The sequence below is a fragment of the Trachurus trachurus genome, assembly GCF_905171665.1.
Source record: "Trachurus trachurus genome assembly, chromosome: 2".
NCBI classification, from domain to species: domain Eukaryota; kingdom Metazoa; phylum Chordata; class Actinopteri; order Carangiformes; family Carangidae; genus Trachurus; species Trachurus trachurus.
This window is the reverse complement of record NC_139914.1, coordinates 7,300,477-7,322,010: the sequence shown is the minus strand read 5'-3', so window position 1 is coordinate 7,322,010 and position 21,534 is coordinate 7,300,477. Positions and strand designations below refer to the sequence as shown.

General features: G+C 43.9%; 1 protein-coding gene across 15 annotated transcripts in view; it reads left to right on the top strand.

Annotated features, from left to right (window-relative positions):
• Window positions 1-21,534, top strand: part of LOC310999792 (muscleblind-like protein 2a) — a 53,191-nt gene that overhangs the window by 18,506 nt on the left and 13,151 nt on the right. For 14 of the 15 annotated variants that reach the window (XM_083990351.1, XM_083990358.1, XM_083990357.1 and 11 more), the window contains exons 3-5: window positions 16,422-16,586; window positions 17,540-17,743; window positions 19,635-19,895. In XM_083990351.1, coding sequence (XP_083846477.1) covers window positions 16,422-16,586; window positions 17,540-17,743; window positions 19,635-19,895 — 630 coding nt within the window. The remainder of the gene's footprint in view (window positions 1-16,421; window positions 16,587-17,539; window positions 17,744-19,634; window positions 19,896-21,534) is intronic. The other variant, XM_083990353.1, reaches the window with a different exon arrangement.

Genomic DNA, 21,534 nt, shown 5'->3' with positions numbered 1-21,534 from the left:
AAGAAAAGGGATTGATTTTTATAACGAAATGAAACGAAAACAATATTATATTGATACATTGTTGTAAAAAAAAATCCAAAAGAAACGAAAATGAACTAAAGAAAATAACTTTCACACACACACATTAAAACAGTGCGATTGGTTGAAAGCTGATAATTAGCCATGTGCTTATAAGCTGATTGGCCGAAACCAAGAACAAAGCCGCGTGAATGGCCAATCGCCATGTGTTAACATTTCCATATTCCGCACATTCTGTGACAAACTGTAAACTGTTTTCTTGTCTGTAACAACATCTATTGCACGTCTGTCCGTCCTGGGTGAGGGATCCCTCCTCTGTTGCTCACCCTGAGGTTTCTCCTGTTTTTCCCTGTTAAAAGGGTTTCCATGGAGTTTTTCCTCAGTCGATGTGAGGATCTAAGGACAGAGGATGTTGCTACGATGCCATGTGAAGCCCTTTGAGACAATCTGTTTGTAAAAACGGGCTATACAAATAAAATTGCCTTGCCTTGCCTTGCCTTAACGGCCGACATGTAAATCAGCTGTTTCGATGGGCGTTATATGAATAGAGATGTTAATGTGGTACTTTGCACATAGCCTCCTCTTCTCCTGTGAAGAAGAAGAGAAAAAATAACCCCATGGTCCGACCTGACCCAGTTATTTAATGTTTAGGTTTATTTAGAAGAAGTCTGATTATGACTGCTGTTCTGGATCAGATTATTTGCTCATAATTCGGGTTATTTTCAAACAGTGGCCAAACAACAGATCAATTAATTATTATAGACTATATTTTCCATTTTTGCTAAGCGGTTTGTTCTGAATTAAATAAAAGCCTGTCCCATACAGCCGCGTGTGTTACGCCGTGTTTTGTTGATGCTATCATCTTTGCCTTGCGTAGATGATCCTTCATAATTAAAAATAAAAAGTCCAGGCCGGCTGCATGGCTGACGGTGTCACTTTGTATCGGCCGCGTCTTCTATCGAGGGAAAGTTATTTATCCTATGTTTTATCGCCCAGCCCCAAAGTGACACAGACCCGTTCATTCACAAGAAATCATCCAGCTGCACTCTCAAACAAGGTGCGGAGTGAGAAATCTGCGGCACTACTGCACAGTACTGTAGTTGGCTCATTTTAAAAACACATTTTGGAGATGACGAGACAGATGACCGAAAAAAGAGAGTGAGACGTGGGCTATAGTCTACTGTAGCTGCCGTCGTTACATTTTGTCATTGAAAAACGAGGCTACTATATTATTTACTGTCTGCAGCTAGTTCTCCTTTCATCCTCTTGTATTCTGTATCATGAACAGCGCCACTCCTAATCGCGGCTATCAGGCTGTCAGCATTGTCCCCAAAACGTCTGAGCAGTATTTAGTACGGTGCTGCCACCTAGAGGAAAACAGTTGTGGTGAAAAGTCACGCGATCACGCGATCCTGCAGTGCAGGACAAACCCCGCAAATTTGAACCAGTAACATCTGTAGGTGTAGCTGCCTCAGCCTGCAACATGATGGAGAGACTGAGCGCTGAGAATCAGCCCATCTGCTGTAACAGTGTCTCACCTGGTCTCAATCCACCCACCACCTCTGAGTCATCCCTTTTTATTTTCCTTTTTTTTTTTCCATCTCGCTCTGCTGCCCACAGTGCTGATAAAGTACAAGATTCTCTGCAATTTTCCCCCCTCTCTCTCTGTAAAAAAACAAGTTAAATCAGTGCTGCAGAATCAATGCCATCCTCACATTTGGTGATTTCAAAGCCAGCTGGACTCAAACTGCCTTAGTGCTGCAGTAGTCGCTGCTGCTGCTGCTGCTGCTGCTGCTGCTGTGAGCACCTCTGCAGCAAAGCTGAAGGCAGGTCTGTGGAATCAGGCAGGAGTCTTGCTGTGTGCATGACCTTTAGTATTGGTTTCATTAATTATTGACATGTAGTATCATCATCAGTCATCTGAGCATTCATTTCTCTGTTCTGTCCAGCTGAATCCTGCCATAGGTTGAGAAATGTCCAGTATTTTTTGCAAAATCAATACTGTAATCCTTGTGTTGTTTTCCTGGAAGGCACAGAGATACCACAGTGTGCTCTTTGTCTTACGTATGGCTTTTCTTTTTGGCCCATATTAAATATACAAATTAATAGTTGCTCAGGAAATGTGTTGACTGCTCCCCCAGGCGTCTTTTAATTCTCCTCTGATTATACAATGGACAAACGTACAAAGACACACAGCTCAAGATGCTCCGCAAATTCCCATCCAGCCACCCCCAGCTCGTATGCACATGCACACACACATACACACACACACACCTAGGGAGCTACAAACGGTTAGACAGACAGGCCCAGCTGTCTCCCAGGGGCCAGCCTTTATAATGAGACAGAGATCTTCTTAATTGGCTCCATCTAATGAGGCAACAGAAATGCAATCTTTGGGGGCCTTATACCAGAATGGGTTCCCATCACTTCTCACTCTACATGACTATCGGCCTGTGTCAAACTGGCTGTTGTGAACCAGGCCTAGCATGACATCCTGATCCCATCTGAAGATGTGTGAGTGTGGGAAAACATCAAAGATTACATGTTGCTATGTGAGTAACAAAATGATTCTTTGCCAGTAAAATGAGAATAAACAGCACTGACAGTGATTGACGTGGGCTTGCTTCTGAAACAACATGTTGAAGCGTTAATGCAGTGCACGCGGTGAACTCTTTCTTTTCCCTACAGTTGTTCTGACTTGTATCCTGTTCAGGCTTGACGAGTGCCAGCGATGGACTCAGCTCTAAAAGTAGAACTGCCATCATTTCTTGTGAAACACTCTGCTGCAGTACAGTATACAGTACCTGCACAGGGACGGTCATTTACCTCATTAGATTATGGATAAGGACTGAATCTGTTGTCTCATCTAAAATGGCTTATATGCTGCTACAGCCGTAGTGACGAATTTGTTCCAGTCTAACTTTACCCAAAAACATAGGGATTAATACGCCAGCAGAATGTTGCTTGCTGGTCCAATTTGGAGTAATTTGATAGAGCTTGTTTGGATGAAAGTTGGGGGAGTGAGTGTGACTCTTGTATTAGTGAATGAAAAGGCTTGCAGCTGTCTAGTTAGGGAGAAAGCTGGGTATTATTGTAAATGTTTTCACAGCAAAGCACACTCTTCTAATTCAGATCTGGTTCTGAAATGATGCTCCATTGAAGCTTCTTTTGTTTAGCTGGGCTCAGTCAACGATCAAACTCGACGTCTGTTATTAAAAGATACTTGAGTCTGGCTGGCGTAGCTGGGCCATCAGAAATAATGACATTGTACCCATCAAGTTTATTTTCTGAGATCTGGCAGCATCATGATGTCGCCACTGAGAATCAGAGTTTAAGCTGTTGAAGATCTTTTGATACCAAAAACATACAGGACACGGTAACGCGTACTATTCTGGTGGGGTTAGTCTGTAATACCCAGTCCCACCACCCAGAGCTGGAGGTGTTATTTGTGTCACACCCAGGGTGGCCATACCATAAAGGTCAACTCCAGGTCATGGCAGCATATCAGTGCCCCTGGGCGTATGTGTATATGTGTATGTGTTTGGGCCTACAGGGGGCGGCCAGGCAAAGTTCATGGGCGAAAGTGAGATGCCCAATTTTCACACCCAGCAGATGCCTGCACCGATGACCCGCGGCGACAGGTGGGGGACACTAATTGGCAACGCGCGCGGTCGCAGAGCGGGGTGAACCCATGTTGGCTGAGTGACTAAGGAGGAGAGGAGGATGAGAGGAAAAAGAGAAGTGGTACCAGTGGGGTATATGATTAGCGTCACACTTTCTGTTGAGAAGAGCATCAGCTCTAATGATGGCAGGGCTCGGGAACAGACTCCACTGATGGCTGTTACCAAAAAAGGCATTTCATGGTTGATAAGAAAACAGATGTTGTCTGTGAAAAATTCTCTCTAATCTTCTGTTTGCGTTCCTGTATTCAGCCAGTCCGACTCTCGCTCTCTCCTTGACACGTTCACTCCACAGAGCCACGGCTTACCTTCGAGGAAACAGGAGAAAGTACAGGATGATAACACGGGTTTATAGCGTGATCAATATGTTTACCTGCATCAGACAATTTGAAGATAAAACACACCCTGCAGCTCAAAGGCTTGCGTCACTGTATCCTGCTTTATTGATCTCATCTCTTTGACCAAAGGTCACTTATTACTTGAACCGACTATCAGCACTCATTGAGCTCAGCCTTCCCGACCTTATGAGAACTGTTTTCATCATCTCCGTGTGGGCTCAGAGTGTCTCCGGCCCACAGGAGAGAGCTTCCTCAGAGGCCTCATCATCACAACCAACAAACAACACGTCGATGCAGGCCGTGGTGCACCATTATTCCCCTTTGATTGCACGTAGCAAAATGAAATTGCACAAGCCGGCTTCTCCAGGATTTTTCAGTATCCTGATTATTAGCATGTCATACACTGATTTATATATAACACTCAGGTGTGTAAATATTTATTTGTGCTCACTCTGTAACTGTGAATTGATGCATGAGTCGTCTCTTATTATGTTTACAGGAACACGACAGGCTGTGAAGCATTATATCTTGAATATGATCAAAGATACAAGATACATTTCCTAACCAGTGCACGGGTGCGTTTTTAAATTCTTACTCGGGTAACTGAGCCCTCCAGATTTCTCCGTCATTTGAATTATAAACCTGTACCTCTCAACTTTTTTCAGCATCCAAAGCTTTAATCTCCAAACTGGAGTGTAAGCAGCCATACAACATTTCTGCCCCTATCTGCTGAGTGTGTTAGAAAGAGGCTTTGATGAATAGATCTGCTCTCTCCCTTCCATCTCATTATCCTCCTTTATCTGTTTTATGGATTTACACAACTCCTCAACACGCTCTGACATGCGGTCGATAGTGTCAGCGGCGGGAAAAGAAGATGTACGCTAGTCTTTTTTATTTTCTCGCATTGTTTGCTTAACTTCTCTCATTAGCATTTGTAGTGGATTTTTGTGTTATTTTTGGAGCGCTGCGGCGTAGTGGTGGCTTTGATCGCCGGAGAGTGATTGAAACTGAGGTATCTGTTAACAAATGTAAAATTAGGATATTAAAATAAGGCCCAGCAGCTTTCTGCTGTTTCCTCTTGGGGCTGTGGCACAGTTCCTTTCAAACTAGGGCGTCAACATCATGTAACCTATTTCTATGAAATGTTTCGCTGCTGTGGCTACTTGAAGTTAGCTATATGACCGCTGTCATATCAGTCTAAAGCTGACAAGATCTGTCTTCTCAGCACAGGGGAGTGACAGCTTGTGGAAAGCAGGCTAATGCCTCAGTCTTCAGCTCTGACTCACCTATCAACAGCCTGAGAGGTGGCATTGTCGTAGCCCAGCCTTTCTTCAGGGTGTGTATTTGTAGAGGTGTGGGAAAGCGAGATGGTTGCTGCGCTTCAAATGCGCTGTATCCATGTGACAACTGGCAAGGGTGTAATATGCATACACCTGTGTGTGTGTGTGTGTGTGTGTGTGTGTGTGGATGCGTGTGTTTGTGTGTGCGTGTGCGTGTGTTTGCGGATTAGAGGAGCTCTGGAGGGTGGGTTTCATGTCTCAGCAGGTCACAGATGATCAGATTAACTGAAGCAGGGCTCCAGCCTCCAGCGGGATTATCAGCAGGGACCTGGGCTCTGCAGGTGCCCCACAGCAGGGCCACTCTACGCACTTTGACCATCACCACCCCCCCTGAAAACAGAACAAAACAACATTTACAGCCATGAAACATGCACATCCATTGTGGGTCGTTATCTAAACGCTGATAACCTTAATTTGTGGCTGGTGCTTTTAGTTTTAAATTGCCTTTTTTTTCTCCTGCATGACTCCATGAAAGCTCCTTTTGTTTAAATCCATCAACGGGTATGACAAATGAACAAAAAAACTTGTTTCATAACTTGCATGAAGTAAATATCACAGCTCTTATGGTGCGTATGCTGCAGACAGTTTAGGCACAGCACAGATAATCACATAAAGAGCATTTACGTTTGTTCTCTCTAGGAGTGGACTCTCTTATGTTTTCTAAAATGCTAAAATGATGTCAATTAAAACAAGATTTATAGCCACATTTGTTGCTTTAGTCACTTGGGTGTGGACACATCTGACACAGTGGTGGGAGTGTTTTCTTATGAGGCCAGTGGGAGAGCAATCCTGCAGACAGGTGTCCCAGGACAAACGTGCACAGAAAAAAAAAAAAAACATTTTTTAAAATCTCACCTTCATCTTCCATTCTCTCTCTCTCTCTCTCTCTCTCTCTCTCTCTCTCTCTCTCTCTCTCTCTCTCTCTCTCTCTCTCTCTCTCTCTCTCTCTCTCTCTCTCTCTCTCTCTCTCACTCTCCTTGGGTAATCTCAGGCGTGTCAGCAGCAGCACTACTCCTCCATCTGTGGGATTACAGCTGGTGAAACAAAGGCACTTAATTACTGCTGAGGCAACACAGTCTTATGTGCGCACGTGTGTGTGTGTGTGTGTGTGTTTGTTGGAGGTAAAAAGGAAAGAAGACTATTGTTTCCAAATTACCTGGTCTCTGTCCTTTGCACTGAGACCATTCTTGTTTGTATTAACTAGCATTATTGACGATTACTGTAGTTTAATAGCCATGCAGGCCAAACACACCCGATCAGAGACCTGAGAAGGCCCTGGGAGCTGATTTACCTCCACGCTCCAGCATTCAGATGACTTGGTCTTACGCACTGTTTGCATTGATTCCTGTTCTCCATTACCAGCCCACATGTAAGCAAAAAGGCTTTGGCTATCATTTCATAATGGATTTTCAGTGTTTCCTGGTGTCCTGGAGCCACGCAGCTTCAAACAGACCCATTAGTCCAAACGGATCCATTAGAGCCCCAAAAAACAAAACAGGATCCTTAAGAGGGAGCATTCTCCGTGTTGGAGGATGAAGGGAAGCCCTGTCCATGTGCATCCATCGCCTCACTACTCTACCGGGTGCTGGGATCATTGGGTTTTGCACTGGAGTATCTGTCCTGTTGGCATCTCACAACTGGGGGCTTTCACCAAAGTGGTTTCCCTGTGACCTGTTATAGGCTGACCCATAACCAGCTGTGAGTGCCCCTGGAAAAGAGATTCTTTTGGAGTAAACTGAGAAAGGAAAGAGAGAAAGGCAGACATTATGAACAAGAGGAGCCATTCTTTTCAGTAGTGAAGGTGGAAAACCACAGTGAACTAAAATGCGATGAAGAGGAAAAGGCAATTTTTATATTTCATCTTTTTTTTTTGTTTTAAATGTGGAGGTGAGGCATTACTTCCTGGAGCTGATGACTGCAGAGTGATGCAGGCCAAGAAATTCTCTTATTTGGATATTTATAACCTTTAATATGAATATCTGTAAACAGAACACCCAGCTAAAGGGTGAGCATGTACATTTTTTTCAACAATGCATATACAGCGTTAGCAGCAGGATGTAAATGTCACACTGCGAGCGAGGACGAGGGATGGACAGAGATACAAAGGAAAAAGACAAGGAGAACGAGTGAGCGCCTGTCCACCCCCCCCTTCAGCGGTCAGTGGGGATACAACAGGTTCTTCGGCTATGCTCTAAGGGGATTACACATATCACAGGCTTCATGTCAGAAAAATTAGTGTCAGTTTCTCACAGCGGCCCTCCTCCTCCTCCGGAGCTGAGAAGGACAATCGGATAAACGAGGGGAAGACTTTGTTGCAGTTTCTCTGTATCGTACAAACCAAATATGCTGTGCCAGGGAAAATCCAGCAGCACTGCAGACGACCAGACCTGCAGCCTTTGTGGGTAACACACACACAGTTTCACTAGCCTGAACTAGATTTTCCTGAAGATTCATGGGCCGGCACCTCTTGAAGCTACAATCCAATTTATCTGACCTTTAGGATCTCACCGCTTCAAAAGCCGTGGAGGAGCAATCAACACTCATAAGCAGCCGCTGCACGCTGCGGCGCTGACTTTACATCTTTTAAGCTGTTTCTCCATGATCTCTCTCCCTGATTGGTTTTTCTGTATCGCCAATACTGCCACTCACCCTGTCAATGATCACATCACTGAGTGCTCTGCTTGCATTAGGGAGACATTATGGAGGCTTTGATATTGAAAGCCTACCCAGCTTCTCTGTGCTGCTGGAGAGAAGGGGGCTTAATGAAGGAAGGCATGCACACACACATCCCAGATTCCCCCAGATTTACCACGACGTAATTCATTGATATTGTTTCTTTGGTTGAAGTGTTGATGTGGGAAAGAAAAGCAATTGCTCATTTTGAGTGTATCCATCTTGGATAAGAACAGTGGCACTAGCCTCCCTATTAACGCTGACTGGAACCGCGGGGGGGTAATATAAAGACACATTTCCAGTCACTCTTACGAGGACATTTACAGCTCCTCTGTCCGCTGCAGCCTATAGGCAGCCAGTCTCTGTCTCCTGCAGGACGGAGGATAGAGCGCCCATTGAGGGCAAAATGCAAATGTTACAGTGGTGAACGGAGGGGCCCACAACTGAAGCGCTATTCTGCCGAGGGGGTGGAAGACTGGCCCTCTGTGTCTGTGCCACCCACAGACACACAACAGTCATCACTCTGACCATTCAGCCAGGCTGATGAAGGAGGTGGGGGGTCGGGAAAAGGGCTGCTGCCACTGATGAAGCTGGCAGGGTGATCGCTAGGAAGAGGATGCTAATGCCAGTTATACATAAGTCTACTGTGAATTTATTTTATTTTATTGTGGGTGGGGCTAATCATGATTCAGGAGGGGTTGTAGTTTAATAATAGCTATTATGTGATGTCTTATTACAACAGGAATCCAACAACAACAAAAAAGGCAGCACATTTTGCTGGTTGCACATGCACAAGTTGGTGAAAAATTTACTGGCACTAGCTCAAATTTTAGGGGCCAAATGCCCCCATTTAGGGGCAAGTCTGGAGCCCTGCTTTACAGGATCCATCCCAGCTGTTGTCGGGCTAATGAAGTAAATAAATGTAACATTAGCAGTGAATCAGGCAGTCACAGGAGTGCAGCTGACTCACAAGATAGTCAGATACTCCTTGTCCATCTGTGTCTGGTTACCATCATGAACATTCATTCATCCTCTACAATGACGTCTGTGTGCTGACAGTGAAAACATTATTGGACATGAGCAAAATTACAACAAAGGAGTGGGTCGCTGTGAGTTTAAACCATATACAGTCAGAGGATGTTTCCTCTTGAAGTGTTTTTATGTTTTTTTCTGCCTGTTTAGCTCTGCCTCAGTATCTGTGGGCCGTAGCCGGAGTGTTGCAGTGCGATAGTTCTGTTATGTTTGGGCAGAAAAAATGTTGTCCCCTCCTCAGCAACCTGTCACTTTGTTCGGGATGAATTGGGTTTTTTCGTGTCCTCTTGGCTGTGTGTTTACTGTGGTAAATAGTCGCCCTGTTTTTTCTCCCCCTTTGCTTAAGTTTTTGTCAACTGAACATTATGTGTGATTTGGAACATGATCACCGCTGAGAAAATGAATTTTCCTTCCTTTTGTTGACAAGGAGGATTATAGATTTCATTATAGATTTATCTGTAGATCCTTCTTTCAATTAATACAGTCATTATTTAGCCTGTGATCATCAGAAAATATTAATCAACAAGCCAAAATGCAAAGATATTCAACAGATTGCTGAAATGATTAATTGATTTTTGAATATTTTTTTCATTATTTAATGTTTATCAGCTAATATTTAGGGACTAACTGGCTTTAAATTTATGAGCAAAGGTGCAGAATACACTTCATAAATGCTCGATATTAGAAAAACCACAAATCAAAGTAAAAATAAAAATTAGCAACAATGTATTTGTACTGTCTGTTTTGTACAGTAGAATAAAAACATGAAGACATTTTCCTCCAGAAAAGAGTTCTGGTTGTAATTAACAAGACCCCTATTACAAGAACTCAAAACAATGGAAGGAATCTCAGTGGGTGAAGTGAATGTAATCCTAATCTGTTTACGAAATTAGCTGCTTTTATCCCGTTCCCCTCTGGATCAACCATAATGTGGAACACATTTTTACTGATGTTACTAGAACTTGGCAAACAATAAGTGCTATCTTGTCGGCGATGGCCGCGGGGGATTTGAAGAATGTGCCAGCGATAGTGTCTCATTTTTATAAAGATCCTGGACAGAGGATCTGTGTCAAATGAAAACAACCGATAATTTAACTTTGATCTCTCTTTCACTGTTGTTCGTCGTTCAGCGCGACGCAAGGAGATAATTATCCAATCTGAATCAAAGCAGTTATTAGTGTATCCCCGAGCATGGATCATTGCATTTCATACACACTGGCAACGGTGCAGCGGCAGCCTACAATAAGAGGTTGCCATGTGAGCGACCCTGCTGAAAGGTATAATTTCTCCGTGTAACTATGGCTACACACCGGCGGCTGGTGCGTGAATCACAGAGGTGCCTTGGCGCTTTCAAAGATCCTTTTCATAGACGGCTGCTCGGAGGCAATGCCCGCAATGAATGGATTTATGCTCTGCTCGGAGTGGGTGGCTGAGACAGAAGGCACAGTGCGCTCACTCCCCGTGTGTGTGTGTTTGTGTGGGTGTTTGTGCGTTTGCACATGTCTGCCACTGTCTCCGAAAGATAGAGGTCTGAAACCAAATGATGACACCGGATTGTCATCGGGCTAAACGCTGTGTTTTAGCGCTGTCATTGTCACGCCTGTGGTCCGACCCACTGTGTAAACCATGAGCCATAAGCATGCATCTTTTTTCTTGTTCTCTCTCTCTTTCTTTTTTCTTTTTTTTTTATGTGATGCTGTGCCGCCTCTCCACAAAGCTTACCTCATCTTATGTGCTTTGAATCCACAAGTGTGGCAGGGAAACATTATCTCAAGCTGCAGCCTGGACCCTTTGTTGATGATCATTAGTATTAATAATACACTACATAAATGCTATGTATAGACACTGCTACACAGTCACTGCAGTTGGCTTTTCTGTTTTATTAATATATTTTTTATTATCAAAGTAAGAATTGCTCCTGCTATAAAGCAGATGTTAGATTTTCACCCCTAATCAGAGAAGAGATGTGGGTGAAAGCTTTTTAGCTGCTGTGCATATAGCAGCAATAAACCAACACTTCTCTGGATTTAATGAATGCATCATTATTTGCCTGCGCGCGAGTGTAGGTTTTTAATCAGCATTGTTTCTTGATGACAGCTGTGAAAGCCTGGAACATGTTTTCCAGGATTATCCAGAGCGTAGCCTCAGACTCACCTCACATCTCCAGCCTGAACCAGGACCAGATTCCTCTAATTGAACTGATCTGCTCTTTTGTGTGCAGCCTCGTGTTGTAGCACCCACCAAGGGATATCAGCTATTCAGATGTCCCTTTGCCATATTTATAGCAAATCCATATCCTCTTCTGCAGCAGGCACTGAGACACTCAGGACTGTAAGTCAGTGAGAGACACAGAACTGGTCTCTGCTATGTGTTAAAAGTGACTCTGTGTTCACACCAGCACTGAAAATGAAAATAAAACCCAGCTCTCAGAGTGTATGATCAAGGTAGTAGTACCAGGCACAGGGTCAAAGAAATGAATTTTTCTGACTTTGTACATTTCATCATCATTCTCCTCCAACTAAAGAGACGCAGTAATTAATTTCTCCTGGATAAGTGGTCATCTCTTTGAGCTGCACCAGTCAGTCCTTCTTTTGGTTTAGCTCTTGTCTCCACGCTCTATTCTTTCCCTCTACTTTTCATCTCTCTCCACTTCATAACAGCTGTATTTAAATTTTAAAAAATCCAATTTCTCTTGGTTACAGCAGTGCTCTGAAACTCGCATTAGATATGTGAGGTTTGTATCACTTCACATTCATGACTTTGCGGTCTTCGCAGAGTCTGCTTCATGCTTTTTTTTCCTCCCAAAGGTTTTGAAAAACTATCACCTGAGTGTCGACATAAGGGTGTAACATGTGGTTGTTGCTATACCCTGAACCAGCTTGCCTGAAAGTTGTGTTGGACTGCTGCTCCACCTTAGTCAGCTTTATTTGTCTGAGGATCCTGCAGGATTAACGTTGTTAATGTTGACACAGGCTGCGCCGCGTTAGTCACTGTTGGGGTTTTTCCATTTTTCTCACTGAAAGTTAGTTATGCACAGACGTTGAAGACAAAGCGTTAACACCGATCCTGCTCCGTCTCGGCCCATACGGGTCCAGAGCTGCTTGATGCAGAAAGAAAACCTCGGGACGGTTCTCATTCTCCATGACTAATCTCCAAGAGAGGCCTGTCGGATATCATTTAAACAGCTTTTTGATACACAGTGAACCGCCAATCATACTTGATCAGTTAATCAAATTTCATAACCATTTCAATCCTAACTGCTGGGACCTTGGCGAGTAGGTTACAACACTTGAGAAGACATTCACAGATCTATATTATTCACACCTGAAAGTGTCCTTGGCGTTTTTATATATAAGTGAAGTTATAGCTTCTGCTTTCTAAGCATTGACTCAAATGTTTCTATACTACACATACAGTATGATATTGAATTTGCTTCTCATTTGTGCGATTCCATGCTCAATAATTTTACTCATACAGGCCGATCAAGGTCTTAAATAATGACTGTTTTTGTAATTGAATGCTTTTTTCCCCCACAGTTTTTTTAAATAGTGCTGGAATTTCCATTACCATGACAGCTCCAGCGTAGGTACTTCATTTATGTGCTTCTACCACCTCCAAACAAGACACAAAGGAACACCGAAGACAAATCAAACCTAATTTATGCAAAGACCGGGCACAATGCAGTGATAGATCATGAATGCAGCAGTGAGAAAAGGCTCTCAAATAAAGTTTGACAGGATGAAAGGCGAAGGTTTTTACGAGTCCAAGGCCTGCACTTAGTGCGACAGCGTCTTGTGTGTTCATGAAACAATCTTCCAACCAATCTTCCTCTACCACCATTTACCTCATCACTTTAAATGGAGAATAATGATGAGCAATTGCGAAAAGCATGTGTCACTCACAGGCTATAGATGAAGTGAATGTGGAGCAAGATGGGAAGTAATGGCTGTACTTTAAGTCCACATAACTGACAAAGTGAGTGGTGAGGGTCTGCGGTGTGTGTGTGTGTGTGTGTTTGTACGTGTGGTCTTTATTTGTGCCTGCCTGTGTCTGTGATCTCCGTAGGGTGCGTAGTGATGCTGCGCTTCCCTGCAGACTGAGTTTGGGATGGCGTCCAGAGCACAGCTTCAGCACCAGCTCCCTCTCTCACTCACCGAGTCACACCCGCCCACACACTTTCTCCTGCACACACACACACACAGTTGCCGACCTGCCTACGCATTCTCCCTCTCATGGACACAGATACACAAAGCTCTTGTATACACACACCTTTCGCCAGCGTCGGTGGCGGTGCAGAAAGCTCCAATTAGTTTTGACACATCTGAGGTTTTTTGGTTTGCGGCGTCCAGTGCTTACATTATTCCTCTGGTCTGGACGGGTCACAAAAGATTTGAATTGATGAATACGGTTGTGTGCACAGCAGTGTGTATATCCGTGGACCGTGTGCATGCAATGCTTGTGCCAGTGTGTGTGGGCGATGCTTGTTGTGATTGTGCGATTTAGTATGCATATGTGTGGGCAGGTGTGATTCTGTGCATGAGGACCGTGAAGCAGGAGGGTATGAGTGGCTCGCTGCAGCGTTAACAGCAGGGTGTGGAGGTCAGTCCTGTCTGATTCATGACTCGCACCATCACTGATGCTCCAGGGTCTCTGTGAACGTCAGACCTGCTACCTGCACAGTGAAACAACACCTAATTCATATCTTTGTATGTTTGTTAATGTGGAAACAACAACCACAAAGAAGCCCATAGCCTTAAATTCTTTGAAAAAAAAAAGTAATTGAACGCTCTGTGGTGTATTTTTAATATCTGCCAGTGGATTGTTAGGTTTTATTACCTTTTGATGAGGCCTGAAGATTATTTTCTATTGGTTCTATTTACCCTGGGAGTCATGCTTATACCTTGAGCTGTGCTTTATTAAAAGTACTACCGTACTTCTCTGTTTGCCTGCCCATTGAACACAGAAGAGCAAAGCTCTGAGTGTGGCTACGCAGAGGTGAACAGGTTGAGTAGCCACCTCAAATCCCTGTAGTACGGTGAGCGACACTGTGGGCTTTCAAGCCTTTGTGTTAACAGTATCCATCCATATCATGCTTTTGTTCGTTTGCATCACGACCCATGGGATGCGTTCCAGATTTGTACTAAACTAAGAATAGTATCAGAGAAAGAATAATGCATTATTTTATACATTTAATTTTTGCTCAAGCTGGACCCTGCAGTACCGGCAAAAGCAAATCTCACAACATGTCAATATTGCTTGCACAGCATTAAAGCAGATATCAGTGGAATGTTTTTGTTAATATAATTCCTAAATAGTCCTATTTTCCGTCAGCAATCACTTACATGAAGTATTTCAGCCTAAACACGAGTCTCTCCGTCACTCTGCTCTGCTGTAACCCGAGGAGAAAATTTTCCTTGTGGGATACAAGTGTTATCCAATGAGGAGAGAGAACGGCATGAAGGGCTGTGTGTGCAGCCAAGGGATGCGCGTGAATGTGGTGACGTAGCACGAGGACCAATTGATGCCTGACAAGGGCGGGGGCTGCTAACTCATGGTGCGTTCAAAGAAACTCGTACTTTGTGTTTTTCCTTCCTGTGAAGTCATACCAGTTCGATCTGGTACGAGTTCACGGGTCGGAAGTTACGAGTGGCCGTTATAGGGAACTTTCACAGACAACAGGATGGTAAAAACACGAGCTACGGGTTACCTGGAACGCTACCAAGTCGTAGTTGTGACTTGAAGCTGTAACTTACGGTTTCAAAAGCCTGCCTTGAACGCAGCATTAGCCGAAACGGCCGTGAAGCTGATATCTGCTTTAACACACAATACAAAGGAGAGACCAACATGTAATTGAGTCACACCTGTCATGCCATTAACATGTAAATGCTCTGACCCATGAGTCCTGGGTACGCATGACTGTGTTATTGCATGAGCACTCATTATGTATGGGTCAGACCACACCCATCTTGCACAGTGTGACGCTATCGTGGTGACAAATATCTGTCCACATCCAGACGTAGAAGCACAAATGCAGCAATTAATGTTCTTTTTTTTTTATTATTTAATTTTTTAAAGCCTTTCCAGCTTTTCCTGTATCCTGTATTGATCATGCCCCCCGGTTTTACATAACCACTCTCTACAGTAATCCCTGCAGCACTCAGTCTCATGTCCTGTCCAGTGAAACACAGGTCACGGCCCCCACCAGACTGCTCCAGCATGGGAATCATACAATGTGCATGGGTCTGTCGTCTGAGTCAGGACTTGAGTAATTACCGTCGTCGGTCATGGTCAATCAATTTGTGGACACAAGGCAGAGCTGTCATAGTTCCCTACAAGAGGAAATTAGAGAGATTATTGTACAGCGCTGCTAATCAGGCCACAGCGTAGTAGTGAGTCCTCTGTGTCATGGAGTTAAGGGTTGTTTGGGCCTACTCATCCTCCACTGATTCTCATTTAGCTCAATTTCCCTTTTTCTTCCTCCACTTTCACCCAGATGTGCCATTTCATGTCCTCTCCATCTGTCCTGTCGTCTCCGATTTACTCCTCTGTGCTAACTCGTATCAGTCCTCTCTGCCCACATCTCTCCTCACCTTTACTTCCCATCCTCCCCACAGCTTCAGTCCTGTTTCCCTCTACTGTATTCTGCTGTATATTCACGACCTCCCTCCTCTCCTCCACCCACTCTCGGCACAATAAGCTCAGCAGCCGGGATCCATATTGGATTATTGTTTTTGCCATTAGCCTCTGGGTTGACTGTGTAATTGCCTTCAACCACCGAGGTCTCAGACTATCTGACCCCAGCAACCCTGCATTTACATTTCTGTGGAGAATACAGGATGACCCATCCATCAGAGAGTTACAGAGGTTTAGTCAAGATGGCAAGATAGCTGGAAATCAGAACCAAAGCCTTTGCATACCATTACTGAGATCAATTCCATGTCGGCACCGAACACTGGCTCGTCAGTGTGTCCGTGGTGCGGGCAGGACCAGGAACTGATAATGATCTTTCATAACAATGTTTCTACTCAGAGCTGAGAGCTATCTGCTTCCCCCACAAGCGCAAGCATTCCTGGATGTGTAGCGCTCATAATTTCATATGTTTCACACTCTCTAGGCATGAATATGTATGCTGCCTTCGAGCACTTTATGTTTTGGAGTCTGTGTTAAAATGAATGCCCACATATCTGCCACCTCAGGCAGACACAACCTGTTCATAGCCAGGTTTATTATGAAAATATATCTGATTTTTTTCCACTTTATTCTGTTGATCAGAGACTTCTAGTTCTCAGACGGTTAATGGGTTTATTTGTGTCTCTCTCCTCTCTGTTATCCTTGCTCAGGGCCGTTGCACGCGAGAGAACTGCAAATACCTCCACCCACCCGCTCACCTGAAGACCCAGCTCGAGATCAACGGGCGAAACAACCTGATCCAGCAGAAGACAGCGGCCGCCATGTTGGCCCAGCAGATGCAGTTCATGATCCCCGGCACCACCATGCAACCTGTGGTTAGTGCTGGCCTTGCTGCTGCTGGGGGGAATTGACCGGCAATGCGGCGTGACTCACTATAAAAAATAGCATTCACTGTAAAAATGTTTGGCTTTCTGCCCATTTAAAACACAATCACACATCAAACTGCGTCACTTCAAGAGAATTCAACATTTTGCATCATTGCATATTTGCATATTTTACATGCATGCTATTTTTTAATCTCACCTAATATTTCACAGCCTTGGCACCTCTGTTAACTTACAAGCAAGACATGATTCACTGAGAAAATATGAGCAGTCTGCTACAGCTCAGTACCACGTGGCTCTGATGGACATGTTTTTATTATCCATCCTCTCTAATCAGCTCGTTCTCTGGATGCTTTTCTTGGAAGATCATGAATTTGTTCGCACAGTCGCTGTCAACATGCCCTTGAGCAAAGCGCAAAAAAACTCCCCAGCTCTTCTCTGGGAGTTAGTCGGCAGTCAGCAGCAGTAGACTGTGTGCACACTGGGCGGCTGCCAGGTGTGAACGTGTAGCTGCATCAATGTAAGACCAGGCGTAGCAGAAAAAGAACATGAAAGCTCAGCAAAAAATTCCCCAGGATACATAGAGGTTAAAAAAAACTTTCTCTTGTTTTTTTTTACCCTTACTTCTCCCTCTTTCCACTTTTTCCTCATAAACCAGTCCCTGTCTTCTCCCTGTTAATTTGTCTCCAGTGGCTCCTTCTTCTAACTTATTTCCTCTTTTCCATCTCTATACCCTCTCCTTGCCTTTCACCCTCCATTTCCCACTGTCCCTCAAAACATCCATCATTTAAAATCTTAGTTGTGCCTCCATTTATCTCTCTACTATTTTAATTAAAATTATAAAAATAGCTAAAGCAAGTAAGACAGCTTGAATATTTTAATGAGAAAACATCCGATGAGGTGTCAGAAGTTTGTAAACTTAACGTCTCTCTCTCTGTTTACAGCAGACGTTTCCGGTCAGCCAGGGCCTGGGCTCCACTGCGGGTTTGAGTTACACACCCTACCTGACTCCCATGTCCCACAGCATGGGCCTGGTGCCCACAGACATCCTGCCCAGCACCCCAGTCATCGTCCCCGGCAGCCCGCCTGTCTCCGTGACCGCCGGCTCATCCTCTAACCAGAAACTGCTGCGTACCGACAAGCTGGAGGTGACCCACCAAATAACAGTCCTCCCACTCCCTCTCAGACAAAACAAGCAAAACAGCCAATCGTAACTTAAATTCTATTGGAAGGTGTGAAGTATGATTTTGAAAAACATCATACTGTGATTCAAAGTGTGAAGGAGATACAATGGCTGGCTATGCACTGCTAATGAGTTGCATTTATAACTCAAGAATATTTCCAAGGCAACGTCATGGTTGCATAGGTCTGCAAAAATAGTAACAAATACATGTGTGATGTCTTTCCAGTGAATATAGCAACAAAGCAATAGAGATGTGCTTTCTAATTGTAAGCTAAAACACATTTGACCTTTGTATTAGCTGTATTAAAGTAACTTGTTATATAAACTGCCTGACAAAAGGATAAGTGTAGCATTCTGTTTCATTAATGAGTAACTAATTATAGGACTCAACATACTTTTAAGTTGCCTTGGCATAATCCCAAATAAGAGATTCTCAAGCCTCATGAAAGGCTTGTTTTTAAAGAAGCAAAGCTTGAAATGGTTTCACTCTATTGAAATTACACAAGCTTCTTATTGTGCCACAATTTAATGAATTGTGCTGCTGAATTGTTTAACTGCTGTAATGGTTTGTTGAGCGTGATATCTATGTTTTGTCTGTGGCGGTATAATTTCTTCATTTTGAGCTGAAAGCAGAAAAGTACATGATTATTTTCTAGGAAAAACAACAAAAAAACAAAACGAATCCCTCACCTTGATAGTTTGTTACCTCTGCATTATCTTTGGGCACTTGATTGTGTTATCCCTAACCGAAACAATTAAGGTTTGTATCAGAAATACGATGCGAAAAAATTATGATAAATTGAGATTTGCTCAACACAAACTAGTACTTGGATTGAGATCCACAGTTAGACAGGGACAATTACTTCAACCATCTCCATCTGCCCTCTGGCTAACCGCTGTGAATGGGAATAGCTTGATGATTGTGAAACGGTGCATGGGGGGGGGAGTTTTTATTTTCCACTACATTTACAAAGATAAACAATAATCTAACCAAGACCTGGAGGTGATGCGTAGGTGTGTGCCTGTATATGTTTTTCTCTCGGATTGCTATCACTTAGCAACTGAGGGAAGTTGGCGCTAATGAAACAGTATTCCTCTGAGACACGTACACACACCCACACACAGAGCCAGCATGTGTGCACACAACCGAGTGTGTGTGCACGAGTGGTTCAGTGTGTGTGTGTGTTTATACACTCTTGTGTGTCTCAGTCCCAGAGTGCAAGTCAAATCAGATCCCCCTGTGATTCGGCCCCGGCCCCCGAGCACTCGAACACTGACTGGTTCAGCGATTCCACAATCATTTGGATTTGACACACATTGCAGTTTTGTTACATGGTGTTAACATTTTTTTCATACCGAGTCTTATGTGGACTAATTAAGTCTGTTTGAAAAAAACGTAGTAGTTGTAATTTTGAAAGATTAGCGGCAGAGCGAAGTGAAGCCTTTGAATGGACCTCCTGCTATGCTTTGAATATGTTTGTATATTTATTTCTCACAAAATGTCTCGTTATGAAAGATGAAGTTAATTTGTGTATGTGGAGTTTTTCATTTTAAAAACAGTCACACATAATACCAGGAAATCTAATATTGTCATCAATATTTTTGTCACCTGTCTTAGTCATTGCATTAGTTGATATATAGACAGTAAAAGGAAGAACATGATGCAATGTTATGAATATTTTACACATTCTCAGTTTCTGTTTCTCTGTGTGTCTCTTTGTTTCTCTTTTTGGATGAACACATCTGTGTTTGTATCTCTGTGTGCATGTGTATCTGTTTGTGTGTGTGTGTGTGTGTGTGTGTGTGTGTGTGTGTGTGTGTGTGTGTGTGTGTCCGCCTGACTCTCCTGCTCCCAGGTTTGCCGTGAGTTCCAGCGGGGCAACTGCGCTCGCGGCGAGACCGACTGTCGCTTCGCTCACCCGAGCGACAGCCCCATGATCGACACCAGCGACAACACGGTCACCGTCTGCATGGACTACATCAAGAGCCGCTGCTCCCGTGAGAAGTGCAAGTACTTCCACCCCCCGGCCCACCTGCAGGCCAAGATTAAGGCCGCCCAACACCAGGCCAACCAGACAGCTGTGGCTGCGCAAGCCGCCGCCACAGCTGCAGCCATGGTGAGCACGGCACTACAGCCGACCCACTGTACTTTGTGCAGGAAACACACTTACACTTGTCTTAGTAGTATCCAAGCAAATCTCACAAGGTTTCTGCTTGTTTAGAGTACTTATAGAGAAAGATTGTGTGAGGTCAGAGACAAGAAGGCCATTTTATAACACCTATTTGCAGTATAATTTGAACCTTTCAGTAAGATCTTTGCGTTTTATTGTAGAATCATGGGAGGCTTTTATAGTGTGTGCAATAAAAGAGTTATTGTTGAAGGTTTTACAGTTGTATAAGAGCAAGAAAACACAACATATTCTAGTATATTTACGTAGCACAAATAGTTTAAACTGGATTATGCACTGATCACACAGTCCAACACAATACACCATAACTATTTTGAAATTAGAGTAAGTTTTTTTTTTTTTGTGATTACTTACTTAAAACACAAGTAAACACACACAGGCTCACTGAATACACACATACGCACTAACATAAAATGTGGAGCACTGCTTTATTACTGTAAAACATACCCATCTCTGCTGGTTTTTTCTAGTGGACTCCAGTGTACACTAACAATAGTCATCCCAAAGTGAGGCCTTTGTATACTATAAACAGGGTTTAGTGAGACCTAAATGCACCAGTATAATGCTGCAAGAACAATCTGTTATTATCTCACTGCAGCATGCTTTTTATTTTCTAATGCCCTTGGTTCATATAGAGACAATGTGCTGGCTCACCCCGCATCCCAACCCCCCACCCCCCCGTGCTCTCAATGATAAGTGCGGCTCTCTGCAGATCAGTGCAAATTGAATCAGGGATGGATGAGGATGTAAAATCGCGGGTGGGGGTTTACCCTCCTCTGCCTTTAGGTGGAAAAATCCCCCAGCAGGGCTGAGGAGGAGAGAGCTAGGTAGAGAGACGAGCAGAAGTGCAGCCACAGACAGGACAGACAGGCAGGCAGACAGCAAGAAGGGTTTGGCAGTGTGTCTTGGCTGTGCCCCACCCTCCTCCAGGCTCTGAGTGGCTTCTTTTTGAATGGTCCTTTTGGCTGCTGCACTCGCACACCTTGTACTGCGCCAGTGTGCTGACTGACTTGTTTCCTCCATGGCATGGGCATGCTTTATGCGTTGCACATACCTCTCTCATTGGCTGGCTCCATTGCTGCTTGCTCTCCCTGTCTTTTCCTCCATGATCCACGCCGGTGTGGATGATAAGGTGACCATGACTGCAGGTTAGTTTTTATTTGTGCAAATGGTAGCAGCTGCATTAAAGTAGGAAAAGGAAAACAAAACAAAACAAGGAATTAAAACATGCATAAATAAAAAGGAGCCTGAGGCCCCCAAGGCACTACGACTTGATAAACCTGTCAGCACTCCACCAGGACTACCTTAGCTCAACAACTTCACCATCAGCTACAAAATGCATCATCAAAGAAGGTTCAATTTGTGTTGCTAGTGTGTTTTTCCTCCTATGCTTCATACCCCTGTGTTGCATATTTGCCCCACTTTATCAACTTTATGACCTAATTCCCAGTTTACCGTCAGCAATTACAAGCTGTGCTAGAGGTGAGGAGGGTTAACCTTAGGACAATGACTTGTTTAGTCAGCACCTTTAATCCAATTTTCTTTTAGCTCTTAGCCTAAAGCTGAA